The 14,311-nt window shown below is 47.0% G+C and overlaps 1 protein-coding gene across 1 annotated transcript in view; it reads right to left on the reverse strand.

Annotated features, from left to right (window-relative positions):
• The window catches only part of GPC3 (glypican 3), a 141,191-nt gene that overhangs the window by 52,584 nt on the left and 74,296 nt on the right, over positions 1-14,311 (reverse strand). Inside the window, exon 4 of the mRNA XM_033072664.2 lies at positions 2,606-2,739. Coding sequence (XP_032928555.1) covers positions 2,606-2,739 — 134 coding nt within the window. The remainder of the gene's footprint in view (positions 1-2,605; positions 2,740-14,311) is intronic.

Here is a 14,311-nt window from a genome sequence, read left to right on the forward strand (position 1 = left end):
TCTTGGGAAAAACAGAGGTGTAGATGGGTTTCACGCCAATGAACGTTATATTGCTCTATTGTGACCAATGGTGAAAATGCAATCTGTCTAAAGGGTATAAAAGATGGTGAATTATTGTAATAAACAGATATTAGCCTTCTGAAGTACAGTGTGCATTCTGTGTCACATCTGCCTCTACAGTGACAGCTTTTTGTGGTGTTCCTTGATGTTATTCAGTCAAAGGCTGAACCCAGAGCAAAACTGCTGGTGATGGGAAGGGATGTGGGGGCAGCAGAACCTCAGCCCAACTTTGCACCAGGCACAAGTCAGACACGGTCTCAGCACTCCCACAGCACCTAGGGAAAGGTGCCAGTGGCTCAGGTCACACATCCATGGGTACCTCTGAGCAGCAAGGGCTCAGGCTGTAGTGTCCCCTCTGCCTTGTCTGGCTGACATTGGCCATCCAGCAGTGCTGCAAGGGCAGGTGGCATTTTTGGTGGCAGACCAGAGCTGACATTCTCAGCACAGATCTGTACATGTGGCTAAGGCTGTGATTCATGCTGCACCATCAAAAGGACACGATTTCAAGGGATGCACTGGGCTGGCCATGGGGTCACAGTCTGCATTCAAAGGGGCAGGTTACACTCACCAGAATGGCTCTGTTGCAGGAAGGCAGGAGGAGCTGCAGGACACAGAGGGGATGTGAATCAGGCTGCATCCCAGCCCTGTGCCCTCCCTTCCCAGCAACAAGGATCTCCAGCTGGTCACCTGCAGCAGTGCTCCAGAGGCCAGGCTGGCCATGGGATCTCTGATGTTGCCAGAGAGGTGACAGAGGCTCTGGGAGTGGCATGTGACATTGCCCCAGCCTAGGGATGTGACATCCCCCCAGCCTAGGTAAGGGACACTCAGCAGCTGTTACCAGGGAACAGTGGTAGGTTTAATTAGGTAAATAGCACCAAAAGTAAAATAATATTAATAGCAGGGACTGGAGGCAGTAAGACTTGGCCTCACAGTTGTCTTGTTTGGTTTCAGCACATTTCCCCCTTTAGCAAGGGGTTGTTGCTCAGCCTCCTTGCTCCCTGGGAGGAATGATGAGGAATTAGCACCCGGAGCAGGGAGCACTCCCAGGAGCTTCCCCCGGGTTTTTTGTGCCCTGCCACCCTGAGGTGGTTTGTGTGCAGAGGGGTGTGCAGCTCCCTCCATCCCTCCTTGCTTTGGGATTCCGAGGGTTCTCTCCAGCCAGAGCCCGCGACAGCCAGCTGGGGGCAGGCGACACCAAGAGAAGGAAGCCTGAGCTCTGTGCTGCCTTTTCGCTGCGAGGAGCCTGATCCTGCTGCTCCTGCTGCTGCCACAGCCCCAGGCAGAGCCGTGGAGGGAAGGGGTCACTCCAGCCCTGCCCCTGAGCATCACAGCACACCCTGCCCGGGCACTGACCCGGCAAACGAATGAGGGTTTGTCTGAGGAGTCAAAGCCCCCCAAAGAATGTGCATCCAGCCCACAGCCCCCTGCACAAATCCAAGGGATGCTTCAGGCAGTCACCTCCTGTGTAAACCACCTCCTACATCCATCTGCACAGTGGGGCAGAGGTCCAGCCATTCAGAAAGACAAAATGAGGTGAGACCTGGATCATCAGATATAGCAAACCCCAAGCAGGAGCCTCACTGCCCCTGGCACTCAGCTCCTTACATCCTAGGCACTGCCTTGCTCCTCTTCCACAAACCCCAGCAGAGCTGGGGAGAGCAGGAAGGAAACTTTCCTGGGGAGCAGAGCTCCCTGCAGAGCAGGGAGGAATTCCTCTGTATCTGCAGGTATGAACCTATGCAATTCATCTCAGCAGATTTCATTAGCCTTCAGAGCCTTCAAAGGACATCTCTGTCAGAGTCTGGGCTGTGTAACCTCCGACGTGTTGAGACAACAGAGGAATGCAAGCCCTGGTGCTGTATCTCATGGGAACCACATCAAGAATGTGGCCCTGTGAGTCTTCAGACAGAAATCCACCCAACTCACTCTACTGCCAGTTTCAAAAATTGGCAAGCTTGCTTGTTCTTCCTCTACAGGGACTTTTATTTCGCTGTGTATCTCTGGGTGAGCTTTCAGATCCAGAGGGGAGATGTGCTCCCTGACATGTCAGTGTGAGATCACTTAGTTACAGCTTCTACTTACACGGGGAAGGAAGCACAGGGTGCAGTGCCAGCAGTGGAGGCACCTGCTTCCTTTGAAAATACTCAGTAAAAGGCTGTTAACATCTTTGAACTACCATAAAACACTACACTAAAAGCAAGAAATGCATTCCCCTTACCTACACAGGGTGTAACATGTAACAATTCAGGCTGGAGTGACCATTTCTATCTAACTACACCTGTGAGTATTTCAGACACTATAGCAGTGCCCAAGAAACCCAGACAAGGCATTTGGTGTATTAACCTGAGTGCACTAGGTGAGAAAACCCATGCAGATGCCTCATTGCACTCCAGAGCCCACCACAGAGCAGCTCTGATGCTCAGAGCCAGATTTATGGGTAAGGGAAATAAGGAGCTTTTCCATCTGCTTCCACAGGACCACTCCATATGGTGGCTGCTCCTGCAGCCCATCCAGCAGGCACCACACTCAGCCTGAGCATTCTCACCTCCTTCTGCTCGACAAAGTTTCCTCTTGCTCAATGTGAGTCACTCTCAGGACTTTCTTGTCAATGAAAAGGTCTTCTGGATAATTAGCTGATCGAACTTGCCTCTGCTGAGCGTGGCCACACAACCGGCTGATCTGGAAAACACAAACACAGCAGTGTGAGGAAGTGTTGGGGCTGCAGGGGAACAGCTGAGATGCACACTGGCACCTGCACATGAGCTGCTGGGGTCCTGTCATCCCCATCTTGCTCATAGCTCAGTAAGCAAACTTCTGTCCTAAGGTTACAACCTGGTTTTTGTATAAATACCCACGCCTTGGGAAGGAATGCAGGAAGCTTCAGGCAAAATGTTGGGGTATTGAAGTGGCCCTGTGGTTATCAAAACCCCTGAGCTGCAGGCGTGACAGGCAAATCTTCCTGTGCCAAGTTAAACTTAGGCTGGCAGGAGGGGGCTTGAGATGTTCCCTGCTCCTTCCTTCCTGAACACCACAGCACCTCCACACTCTGCACTCTAGTCAGACTTTTAGGAGACACCTCTCCTCTGAAAGAAAATCCTAAGTGCCTGGTTCTGCATCTTGAGGCAGCTCAGCATCTGCACAGACTGCACTGCAGATGCCCAGGGATGAGCATCATACACATCACTACTAATTAAAAAACCCAGGGACTAAAATACAGCAAGCTTTGGGGCCACAGCCCAGTCATGTCATGGGAGGCCCTGATTAACAGGGCTCTGCTAATGGCACAAATTAGCTCATTAGCATACAGATGATTCAGGAACCAGCTGAAGCAGCGAGGGAAGGAATCCAACAGGCCTTGCTCAAGCTCTCTCTGTGGCCACTGTCCCAAGGCTCACCCAGCAGTGGCCACTGCTGCAGTCCCTGCTGTGGGTGGGTTTGCCACCATTTCCTCCTCAGGGACTCTACCAAGGGACATCTGTCCCCCTGTGGCACCACTGCCACTGTGAAAGTCTCCTTTTGATCCAGCCTGTGCTGCTCTTGCAGGACTCATCCATGCTGGGCTGTGAAAGGAGCTTGGCTGGGAGCACAAAGGCACCACAAGTAACCCCACCCTCACCTTCTCTGAGCCTCCCCCCACCACCCACACCCAGGCTTGGGACAACCACACACCCAAAAAATGCCCACTCCTTGCAGCACCTCATTTATCTCCACAGCACACCAAATCAAGGCAATCCCAGTAAGCTGCACACCGAGGTTAAAAGCACACCCAAAGCTACAAGCATCTGATGTGTAAAGAGAAGAGATTAATTCTGTTCTATTACATCCTACATTTGGGTGGGCAAATAAATTAGTAATGTCACCTCTTTCATTATCAAGAGCAGCACAGTTTGTTTGCTCAGGCTGTCATACAACACAGAGTAAAACAGAAACCTCCTGGGAGCTGGGCATTTGCAGTTTCTGTTCACATCACTGGGGGAAGAGATGCTGCCACTGGTCCTTCTGCACCTGCAGCTTTCTCTGCCAAAGCAGTTCCTCCTGCAGCTGCCAGGGGAGTAGTTTTGCAGCATCTTACCTGGTTTTTCCTCTTGTGTCCTCCCTTGGCTGTGCTTCCTCCCTGCCTTGCCAAAACCAAGTTCTGCATAAGAATGCATTAGCCCTACTGCCCTCCCTAAATCACTTGGCAGGCTTCAAGAACAGAGGGAGGATTCAGAAAATGAATCACATTTTGGGCTATTTTCTGTGCCTTTTGGGCTTTCTCTTAGCACTCATCCCTCTCATTACATTTACAGGTTAAATGCAAGCAGACAGGGATAGGAGGAAATCACAGGACAGTGGGAGAGCTGGAGAAGAGCATTTGGGATGTGTGAACCCCCCCAGTGTGGAATGGCTCTGGATGTCCTGTGCTCTCTCTGTACTGGCTGGTGCCACTGTCCCTGCAAAGGGCAGACCTGCAGGATGCTCAGGGGGTCTGTGGGCTTTTCCTCTGCCCAACCCAGAGATGAAACCTGCCATGAAACCTTCTCCAGGGAAACACAAAAAGCTCCAGGACAGAGGGTACAAAGGAAGCAAAGCCCCAAAGCAGCATCGCTGCACCCACGCTCTGCACAGACACACAAAGTGGAGAAGTGGGAAAAGGTCAGATACTTTAACCTGCCGTTTGTGATGACTCCCTTTGATTCTCCCCAGCTCTGTGAAAATCCCCCCAATCCCTTTCCAAAGCCCAGCTTTCAGCTGGCAAAACCTATCAAACCCTGAGAGAAGAGCAAGTCCAGGATCAAGGCTTTTTCCCAAGGATGCAGAGAGGCGCTGAATGGGAGGGGAGGGTCAGAACGACAGCGTGAACAATGGCAGCACCCGGGAGCTTCAGACAGCAAAGAGACCCTCAAAGTGGGGATGCTTCACCTCCCACCCAGCACTGGAGGGAGCTCAGCCCCTCTGCTCCCAAGTCCTGTGCAGGAGCTGCAGCTCAGCTGCATCCTCAGAGCATCTGGGTACCAAGATTCATCAAATCCAGAAGGCTGGAAAAGACCTCTACAGTCATCGAGCTCCACAGCTGATCATCAAGTTAAATCATTGATCACCGAGTCCAGCCATCCCTCCTGTGTGGGATGAAACCACAAACAGGATTGTCTTAGCTGTGACATGGGGCAGCAGATGAGATCTTTACAGATAGAAGGATGCACTGCTCAAACTTTCCACCAAGTTTTTACTTACTTATTTATTCAAGCACCACCTAATCTTTTCAGGAAAAAAGCCCAACCCTGCAGCCCATCTTGTGAAGTCACAGTGAAATGGTTGTCACCCTTTAGTCAAACAAAAACACGGCTGAGATTTGAACTTAAAATAAAGTGCGCGAAAGTAGAAGTAACAGATTGCCTGCTCATTTGCAGGGGCGGCATCGTGCACGCTTTTTGGGGGAGGGAAGGATTTCACAAACCATCTGCCAGAGTCTGCTGGGCCACAAGCAGTCCTAGGACAACAGCTCAGAAATCCTATTTTGATCTTTCCCTCTTTCTGAGTCTGCACTGCAGGCTCAGGAGGACATGAACACAGCTTCCCATTCTCTTCCTAACCATTACCATTTTAAAGCAGGCTCCAAAAAGGAAAAAAAAAAAAAAAAAGCCACTATATGGCAGTCAGAGAAGGGACAGATACAAGCTCAGACCTTGAGGAGAAACAAGTGTGATGATTCAGGTCTCCAGGAGCAAGGACAGTCAGCTCCCAGCACAGTGCTGTGTCTGCAAGAGGGAGAGCAAAAGGAAGGGAGCATCTCTAATCCAAACTTGTATCAAGCAACAATGATTAATATGTGGTTTCCTCCCACCACACAAATATAAATATGAAATTCAAAGCAAATTGGCAGAACAGAACTGGCTCTTCTCCTCAGGCTCCCCATGCTACCAGGGGGATCATTAATATACACCAGCCCTTATCTAAAGAAGAGTCAGTGCAAGAGCTGTGCCTTAATTCAGAATAGGCTGAAGTTTGACACATTAAGCCACACAAAAAAAAAAAAAACTAAGTAAATCAAATGCCAGTGTGTTTTTTAGGCAATAAGAGTTGGACTTTGTTTTGAAAATAATCTGCCAGGCCACTGAAAAACTGCTGCAAGGGGACACCAGGCAAGAAAAACCTTCCCAGAGCCCTGAGCTTTTACAAACCCCCAAAGCCACTGACACCATAACAGCCAAAGCAAAATTTCCCTGCCCCAGCTCATTAACAAACTCACTAATTACCCGATTTAATTAGCCTCTTCCACGGAGTGTGACCCAGGCCACGAGGGGAACACTTTGCCTTCTGAGGACCACTACCCCCAGTTCCACTTCTTTATTCCAGCCACAGGGAGACACCAGAGTGGGCAGGGCAGGCTCCTGGGCACTGCCCCATGGGGAAGCAGCAGCAGCTGCCTCCCAACACCCCTGGGAGCTGCAATGGCTCTGCTTTAGAGGGAACATTGATTTGAGAGGAGCACAGGGACCAGGCTAATGGAGCAGCACTATCAGCCCACTTTAACGCTTCCCCATTAATTTGAGATAAGAGGTGCCTGAGGACTGCAGGGAACATGCACTGTGAGCAGCCAGGGAGCAGATCCACCACGGCTGAGCTGATGCACGGGTGTAAAGCACAGCACTGATCCACGTGGGCACCTGCCAGCCCATGGAAACTGGGATGACTGGGGTTAATTATCAAAGAAATAGTGACCACAGCAGCAGATTCTGTGCAAAGCATCACAGCCTCTGTGCAGCTGATGGAGGGCACCACCAGCCTGGCTGTGGCAGGATGGCATTGCTGGCACCCCTGAGGCTCCTGATGAACCCACTCTGCTGCCAAGACACAAGGGGCAAAAACATCTTATCTTGCACATCAGCAAGGAAATCCAGGGGTGAAAGGATTGGAAAGCAGCACACTGGGATCCTCAGTGCCAATCTGAGCTTTGCTTTTAAGAGTAAGAACATTTTAAAGGTAATTTTCTAGATGATTTAGAACGGGGGAAAAAAAAGACAAAAAAGGTAGCTAATCAGTTTCTCGTTGGACAAGAAGAGAGTGCATTAGACACTGCTAGATACCTGCTGCTGCCACTTCTCATTCAGCCCAGGAGCTCCACTCTGCTCTAAAGGAGAGTTTGCTGTATTTGACCTTTGCTTAAACTTTACATGGAGTTTCCATTTGTCTTTTCTATGAACTCTTCTGCTTATAGATTCATTCTCCAGGAAGACACAGCATTTTTTTCCCCTCAAGGGGATGGCCTCATTTTTGAAGATTTCCTCCCGCAATCTCCTTTGCTCTCTGGAGTTCACATAAGTCATTTTATACTTATCCATGAGTTTCCTTTGGGAGAAGCCACACATTAAACTGAAAAGAGATTAACTACTATAATTGATTTGAACACAGCTTCTGAAAGGGTGATTAGCTACAGCATGCACAGAACATCCAGAGACCACAGACATGCTGTCTTTGGAGGAACCAAATGGTGCCCACTAAACCCCAAGCATCCTTCTGTGATGGAACCCAGTTTGACCAGTGAGGCTGAAAGCCTCAATAAGGCAGCTGCTTGAACTGGTGCTTCTTCCCCAATTCTTTTTAACATCCTGCTCCACCACACATCACAAGTCTTATTAGCATTATAAAGATTGCATTTGTGCCCCGTTTATCTTCAAAGTCACCATAAAAGTGAACCTGAAGTCTATTACTCAAGTGCTGCTACAGAATTCCGCTTAATTAAATTCTAAAGGGCTTAAACCAAAAATATACATTGAGATGATGTGGGATAGAACATAAACTTTTTAATAGTAGTAACCAAGCACATTTACCATTTCTACAGGTGTAATAAAAATGCTAATATATGTTAATGTTTAGTCTGTGGTTAATGTTTTGTCTTGTTAATTTCCCCAGGGCTTTTATTACAGATTTAAATCTGCCACACTGCCCCAGTGATTGCATCGCCTTCCACAAACGGCGCCGGCTCTCAAACGCTGATTAGCAGGAGTGGGGAAACATTTGGCTAGGACAAACACTCTTATTATATGCTTCTAATCATTAGATACATTTTGTCAGGAAGATGGGAAAGAGACAATTCCCAGCTCCCCCATTCTTCTCACAGCAGAAAAATGTGATTATGGGCATAAAAATGAATTTACAAGCCTTTATTTTAGGAAGCACATCATTATTAACTAAGTAATGATTATTCTTCTGGTTCCAGGCACTCAAGCAGAAAGAAGAAACCGAGTATGGTAACATAGATGTCCTCAATGAACACTCCAACAAAATTCCTCATTAATGGAGTACTAAATGTTATTAATCAGCTCTATAGTATTACGATCTCAATGATTCAGACTGCAAGGATTACATAAGAGACAGCATCCTAACTCACTCATGCAGAGACAGGAATTGCAGGAAGTGACCTACTCTGTGCTGAGGAGAACGTTTAATAATGCATCAGCCTTAAATAATGCAGCGCTATAATGTGTAAAATGCACACAAACACTAATGCTTAAAATAACGGAGTGCCTGTCACACCAGTGCCCACGGTGACGCCCAACACATGCTGCAAACATGGGCTACAAACGCTCAGGGACCCTGCAGCCACCAGTCCAGGTTGTGCTGAAGGCCATCACCACCTGGTTTGAAGACCAGGTCCTTCAAACTGCTACAGAACCCCAGAGGCATTAAGGAGGCATCTTTCAAAGTAAATATAACTTAATTTTTCTTAGAATGGTTTGGAAGAACATCTAGTTCTAAATCCCAACTGCCATCCTTCACAGAGAGGATCACAAAGGACTTTGCAGAGGGTCAGTATCACAGCAGAAACTCAGGGTCCAGAGAGGAATGGTGGGACTGGTCTCAGGGCAAGCAGCAGGATGTGCCCCACACACAGCCAGTGTGCTGATGTGACAGAGGTGACACAGCAGCTGGCAGGTCTGACACACAGCGTGGTTACACCATCACTCTGCCCCAGAGACTGCATCAGGGCAAAGGTGCACCAGCTCAGCAGAGCAGTGGGAGCACACGAGATTTTTTATGGGTTTCAATCCTGGGTGCCAATTGAAGCTGGATGATTTCCACCTGCACTCCCCTCTGCTGTGTCAGGGCTCACATGTGTTAAATTGGAGACAACCACTGCAGCTCCAATCACTGCTCCCATTAGCTCATGCCACCCTGCCCCAGGAGGATGTGATGGCCAATGTACCACACGTGCTGCAGCACACAAGGCACCTCCCCAGAGTCCCACCACGTCCTGACCCCTGCACTGACCCAGCTTCTCCCAGCCCAGGGTGCCCTTTCCCTCAAAGGAACCATGACCTCAGCTTGAGTCAAGCCCTTTCAAACCCACATAAAATAATGCAAACAAGATGTTTCTCCTCTCTGGCATCCCCAGCATGGAGTGTTTAATCCACCAAAGAAAGCAGCTTTGTGTTTCAGCGAAAGCCTGTTTATTGTTATTTGTAGGTAGAGAGGAAGTCGGACTAAATGATCACAGTTGTTCCTTCTGTCTTTATAATCCATGACATATAATTAAAGCACAACTTCTCAAGTCAGCCTTTCCCTCCAGTATTCTTGCTAATTCCATATTTAACACAGAATTTGGTATTTCAGTTCAGATGGTTGGACCTCAGCAGCAAACCACAGGGCAGGCAGCTGTAGCCCCGGCCAGGGCTCAGACCCAACCCAACCAACCAACTGGGAGAGTCAAGAAAAAAGGATTTGCTAAATTTTTGGCACACACTTAAGCAGTTTTCTCATGTGGAGACATTTTCTGGAACAGGGCCCTGTAGCATACTAATGCTCCATTATGGTTTTAAGTTAAGTTAGATCTGCGCAATCTGATATTTCTTAGACAACCAAACTAAGACTTTATTCTTGGAAGGAGAAGTCAGCCTTGCCTGGAAGGAAACAAAGGAAAAAGGGAAGATGGAGCAAAATCCAGAGAAAACCAGAACATACTAGACTGACTAAAGCCAGGTTCAGGAGCAGAACATGGCAGTACCCAGAGCCCACCTCCTGCTGAAACCCCACTTTAGCTTCATGGCTAATGAGGTGGCACAGCAGGGGTGGGGGACGGCTGCTTCTGCTCTGCCCTTGGGACTGATTCCCCTAAAGAAGCTGAAAATGCTCCAGACTCAAACAGCTGACTTCAACATTAGCACTGATTCATCCAACCCGACAGAAAATTAGGACTCAAGGTAGCAAAGCCCACTTCTGCTAAGGATGCTAAACACAGTTTAATTACACAATGCTCTACATTGAATGCTCTAACACACAACTGCTACCATGGGTCCCTAGAATACCCTCCTACTGCAGGCAATTAAATCTACCCCATCCCAACAGACTGAGAAACAAGGAATTGGCTTAAGGGATCACCAGCTTTTACCCAGATCTTAAAAAAAGCCCTCACTGGGCAAAGCCAGGCAGCAGGACAGCTCCAGGCAATCACCATGTGCTCGTTATTTTCCTTCCATGGGTTAATCGGTTTCCTTGGCAGATTTCTGTGGGTTTTAATGTTGCACCGTGTTTGTGCCTACGGCACTACAGAAAGGAACAATCCGAGAGAAATAAATTCCTAGCAGCTTAATTTAGAGAGGAAAAACAGATACCTGCCATCAGTCTGGAACACAAGCCAGAGCCAGAGCCTGTAACAGGGTATTTAACAGCAGCCGTGTCAGCTGGGTTGCAAATGTGGTCAATACCTACCAGTCTCTCTTCCCCCCTGCAGCCATGAGCCCAGATTCAATTATTCTTTGAGAAATACTTCGTTGAATAATTAAAAAGTTGCTGCATTACTTTTCCCCTTTTTTTTTCCCCTTAAACCAGACTGCTTCAGTTTTGGAAGTATAAAGCCATAATAATGTGTCAGCTAGCAATTAGCTACTGTACACTGTTTATTCTTTAATATAATCTTTGAGTAGAAGGGCAATATTCTCAGAAACGCAGCATTAACTTGTTCCTCAATGACTTTAATATGGCTCTTTTCAAATTACTGCTCATAAAATCTCAGGGAAGAAAAATTTACTGATGATATCCCATCTCCTTAATTAGTTCTCTCTTTCAGCAAACCAATAGCAAGTGTAATATTTATTTAAAATAGAGCGCACAGGGCTTACCACTAAATCTGCTGTAACTGGTGATACCAAAACAAGCAGGTAAAAGGCAATGCCTGTTTTGCAGCATGCACAGACCATGCTCACAGGTACACACAGTTTTTCAGATTTATATTTCAATAAATGCTCATACTGAAACCACCTCAAAGGTTTTTACACCACGAATTACTTTTTGCTATAAAACGCCTTTCTTCTTTCCTCTGATGAGTGGAAACCCTTCCTACCCCAAAGGGTTCGGTGTCAAAATGATTTGACACCAAAATGGTGTCACCATTCCTCCCCACTCACCATCACTCACCATCACCCCACCTATTTTAACCATCATTTAGGAATAACCCCCCTAGCAGCAACTTTTTCCTCCCTCCATCCACCTTTCTCTTTCCAAACACCAGTCTCTGCTAAGGCAACAAGGCTGGAGCCACCAAAACTCTCAAAATAATTTCAACAGTTAAGCTGTTGAATTTCTTCAGCAGAAAAATTACAGGCATTTGTTTTCCAGTAAAGCTCAGAACAACCTCATTTGCTATGCAGCTCCTGGCAAGGAGGGCATGAGGCTTTCCCCATGGCCATGCCACGGACCTCCCCAGTGAAAGAAAGAGAACTATAATAATTATCATTAAGGGAAAATGGTAAAAATATCTCCATGAAGCAGAGATTAGCTGCTGGTAAAATGAATCCATTCAAGGCCAACAAAAGGCTTGGGAAGGCCCTGTGGGGATTTTTTTTGTTTGTTTTGTCTTGTTTTTTACTTCATCTGCTGATTTTTTCTTACTTTTGAGGCTACCAGATCCATAGCAATTTTTTCTCCCTGACAGTCAGGCCTAACCTAACCCAGTTAAGGGCCAGCACCAAGATAATATACCCAAAACATGGCAAACAAGGTAAAAAGGCTCCCATTAGATTTTTGCTCAACAAAAGAATTGTTTTTTTTCCCAAAGACAAATCAGCCTTATTGAAAATGTAAATCATTCTTTTCTACAAAGATATAAATATCCACAAGGCTTTTGTGAGACTTTGTTGTAAGACATCTTGTTTTTACATGTACTGTGGTTAGAACAATTGAATTACAGAGTGACTTACAACGTTAGATTAGTTTCTGCCTGATTGAGAATATCTTTATAATGGAAATCGGTGTGCACTTTTAACCTTGTTACAATGCTATATGTCTGATTAATGTATTAAAGGGACTCACTCAACAATAGGCTTTTGCAGACAGAAATTAAATTAATTCGACTTTATCACAACACCTTTATTAACAGCATCAAATGCAGGACCAGTATTTGATTATGAGAAGTGAATTCCAATAAACTGATATACAACAATTCCAAAATGATGTAGGAGAAGCATTAGATGGGAAAAAAATTGACTAAACACTTGTAATGCATTTTTGTTTACATCATTACTTTCCACTCATCTTGCAAGTTGCAAGCTGGGCATTTCCCCAACTCAAAAAAGATAAAACATCTTGCACCAAAATCTACAGGTGGAGAGATATTAGATTTCCTTCTGGCTCCGAACAATAGGAAGTGCATGAAGCAAGGCTCAGAATGACCCTTTTGTGCCCATGGTGACATTTTGCTCACCAGAGCCACCCCAGCATCACCTCCTCAGCCTCTGCTCCATGTGCCATCCCTCAGGGAGCAGGCAGAGGATGGATGTATCAGCACAGGGTACCTACAGAAATACCTGCACTCTGCTCTCTGGAGAGGTTTATTTGTACAGTGATACAGATCAATATGTGCAATCTAGGAGTTAATAAGCTTTAGAAAGACATAACTTAGAGCACATCAGTCACCCCCAAGCCATCCTCAGCAACCAGCCAGCTCTCCAGGTCACACTGGCCCAGAGCATCCTCAACCCTTGCCGGTAGCAAGAAGAGAATTGGGTGTGAAGAGTGATTAGGTTAGAAAGATACACCTGCATAAAGAATTGCAAAATTTGCCAACAGCTGCCTTGCTTTTTCTTTTTAAAGGAAATAACTCTGCCCAAGTAGCTGTAGGCTATCAGCACTGCTTTCTGCAGCCAGCCTGCTCTTGCTTAAACAAATCTTTGGAAGAATAATGCAGTTAGCAGCAAACTTCACCTACTGAAAGCAGGCTCTGCGCCCTCGGGGGCTCATTAGTGGGGCAACACAACATGTAGGGATGGAAAAGGCCACCAGTTCTCTTTGCAGTAGCCTCATAAGGCAGCGAGGACCCAGCAATGAGGGGTGCACTGCTGCTGCAGATGGATCAAAAATCTGCCTCAATTGTTTGTTGATTTTTTTTTTTCCCCAGCAACACGTATTTAGCATCTTTCATGCCTGGTACCTCAAAGCCACTTTACAATAAGATGCAAAAATGATTTAATTCACAGCACCACACACAGGCAGAGAATTCAAAATGAAGCAAACCACTCATTGCAACCCAGCCCTTCATCCTCTCCAGCACAAAACAAAACACCTCTGCTCCGCCCGGTGCAGCTCTGGGCACTATTTCTGCTTTGCAGAGGGGTCTCTTTTAAGTTTCTGGTTTGTTCTTGGCTCATTCATCAGCATTGCTAATGGGAGAGATAGTTCTGGTTTTAAGGCAGCAACACTCACGGGGGTTACTGTCACTGGAAGTAAACTCAGAGCTGTTCAGATGAAGGATGCCCGGTGAATGACCCCGGACGGAGGCCTGGGTGGAAGCTGCAGTCACGGATAATGAGGCCAAAAGAGGGTTTAGCACAAAAAGCACAGAGAGATGGATAGTGGTGAGCACAACTCTGCTGTTGCAAAGCTGCGGGTCTAAGCAAGGATAAAAATCTCGAGGAAAGGAAATGGGCCAGAATGTATTTTGCCAATAAAGCATCTATGTTAATAGGGGTTGCAGGAGGCTGCAGCAAGCAGGGAGCCATGTCTGCAGGGCTGATGCTCAGGGTTTAATCTCTCTGCTAAAAGAAGGATGTGTGGGCAGTTTTAACAGAGGATTCCACAGGCAGCTCCACCATTCCCAGTAAGTGTACAGGGCAATGGCACATCTGGAGGGACTGAGTGAAATAAGAATAAAGGCAGCTCATGCCATGGATATCACTGCTCTGCAGGCTCCTCAGAAGCCAGGGGGATCAGCCCACGCTGAAGTCTCCTGTTTCTGCCATGCACCAGCTTGTAGCATCCTTCAGGTGAACCAAATCTA

This window comes from Catharus ustulatus, chromosome 14 (assembly GCF_009819885.2).
Source record: "Catharus ustulatus isolate bCatUst1 chromosome 14, bCatUst1.pri.v2, whole genome shotgun sequence".
Taxonomy (NCBI): Eukaryota; Metazoa; Chordata; class Aves; order Passeriformes; family Turdidae; genus Catharus; species Catharus ustulatus.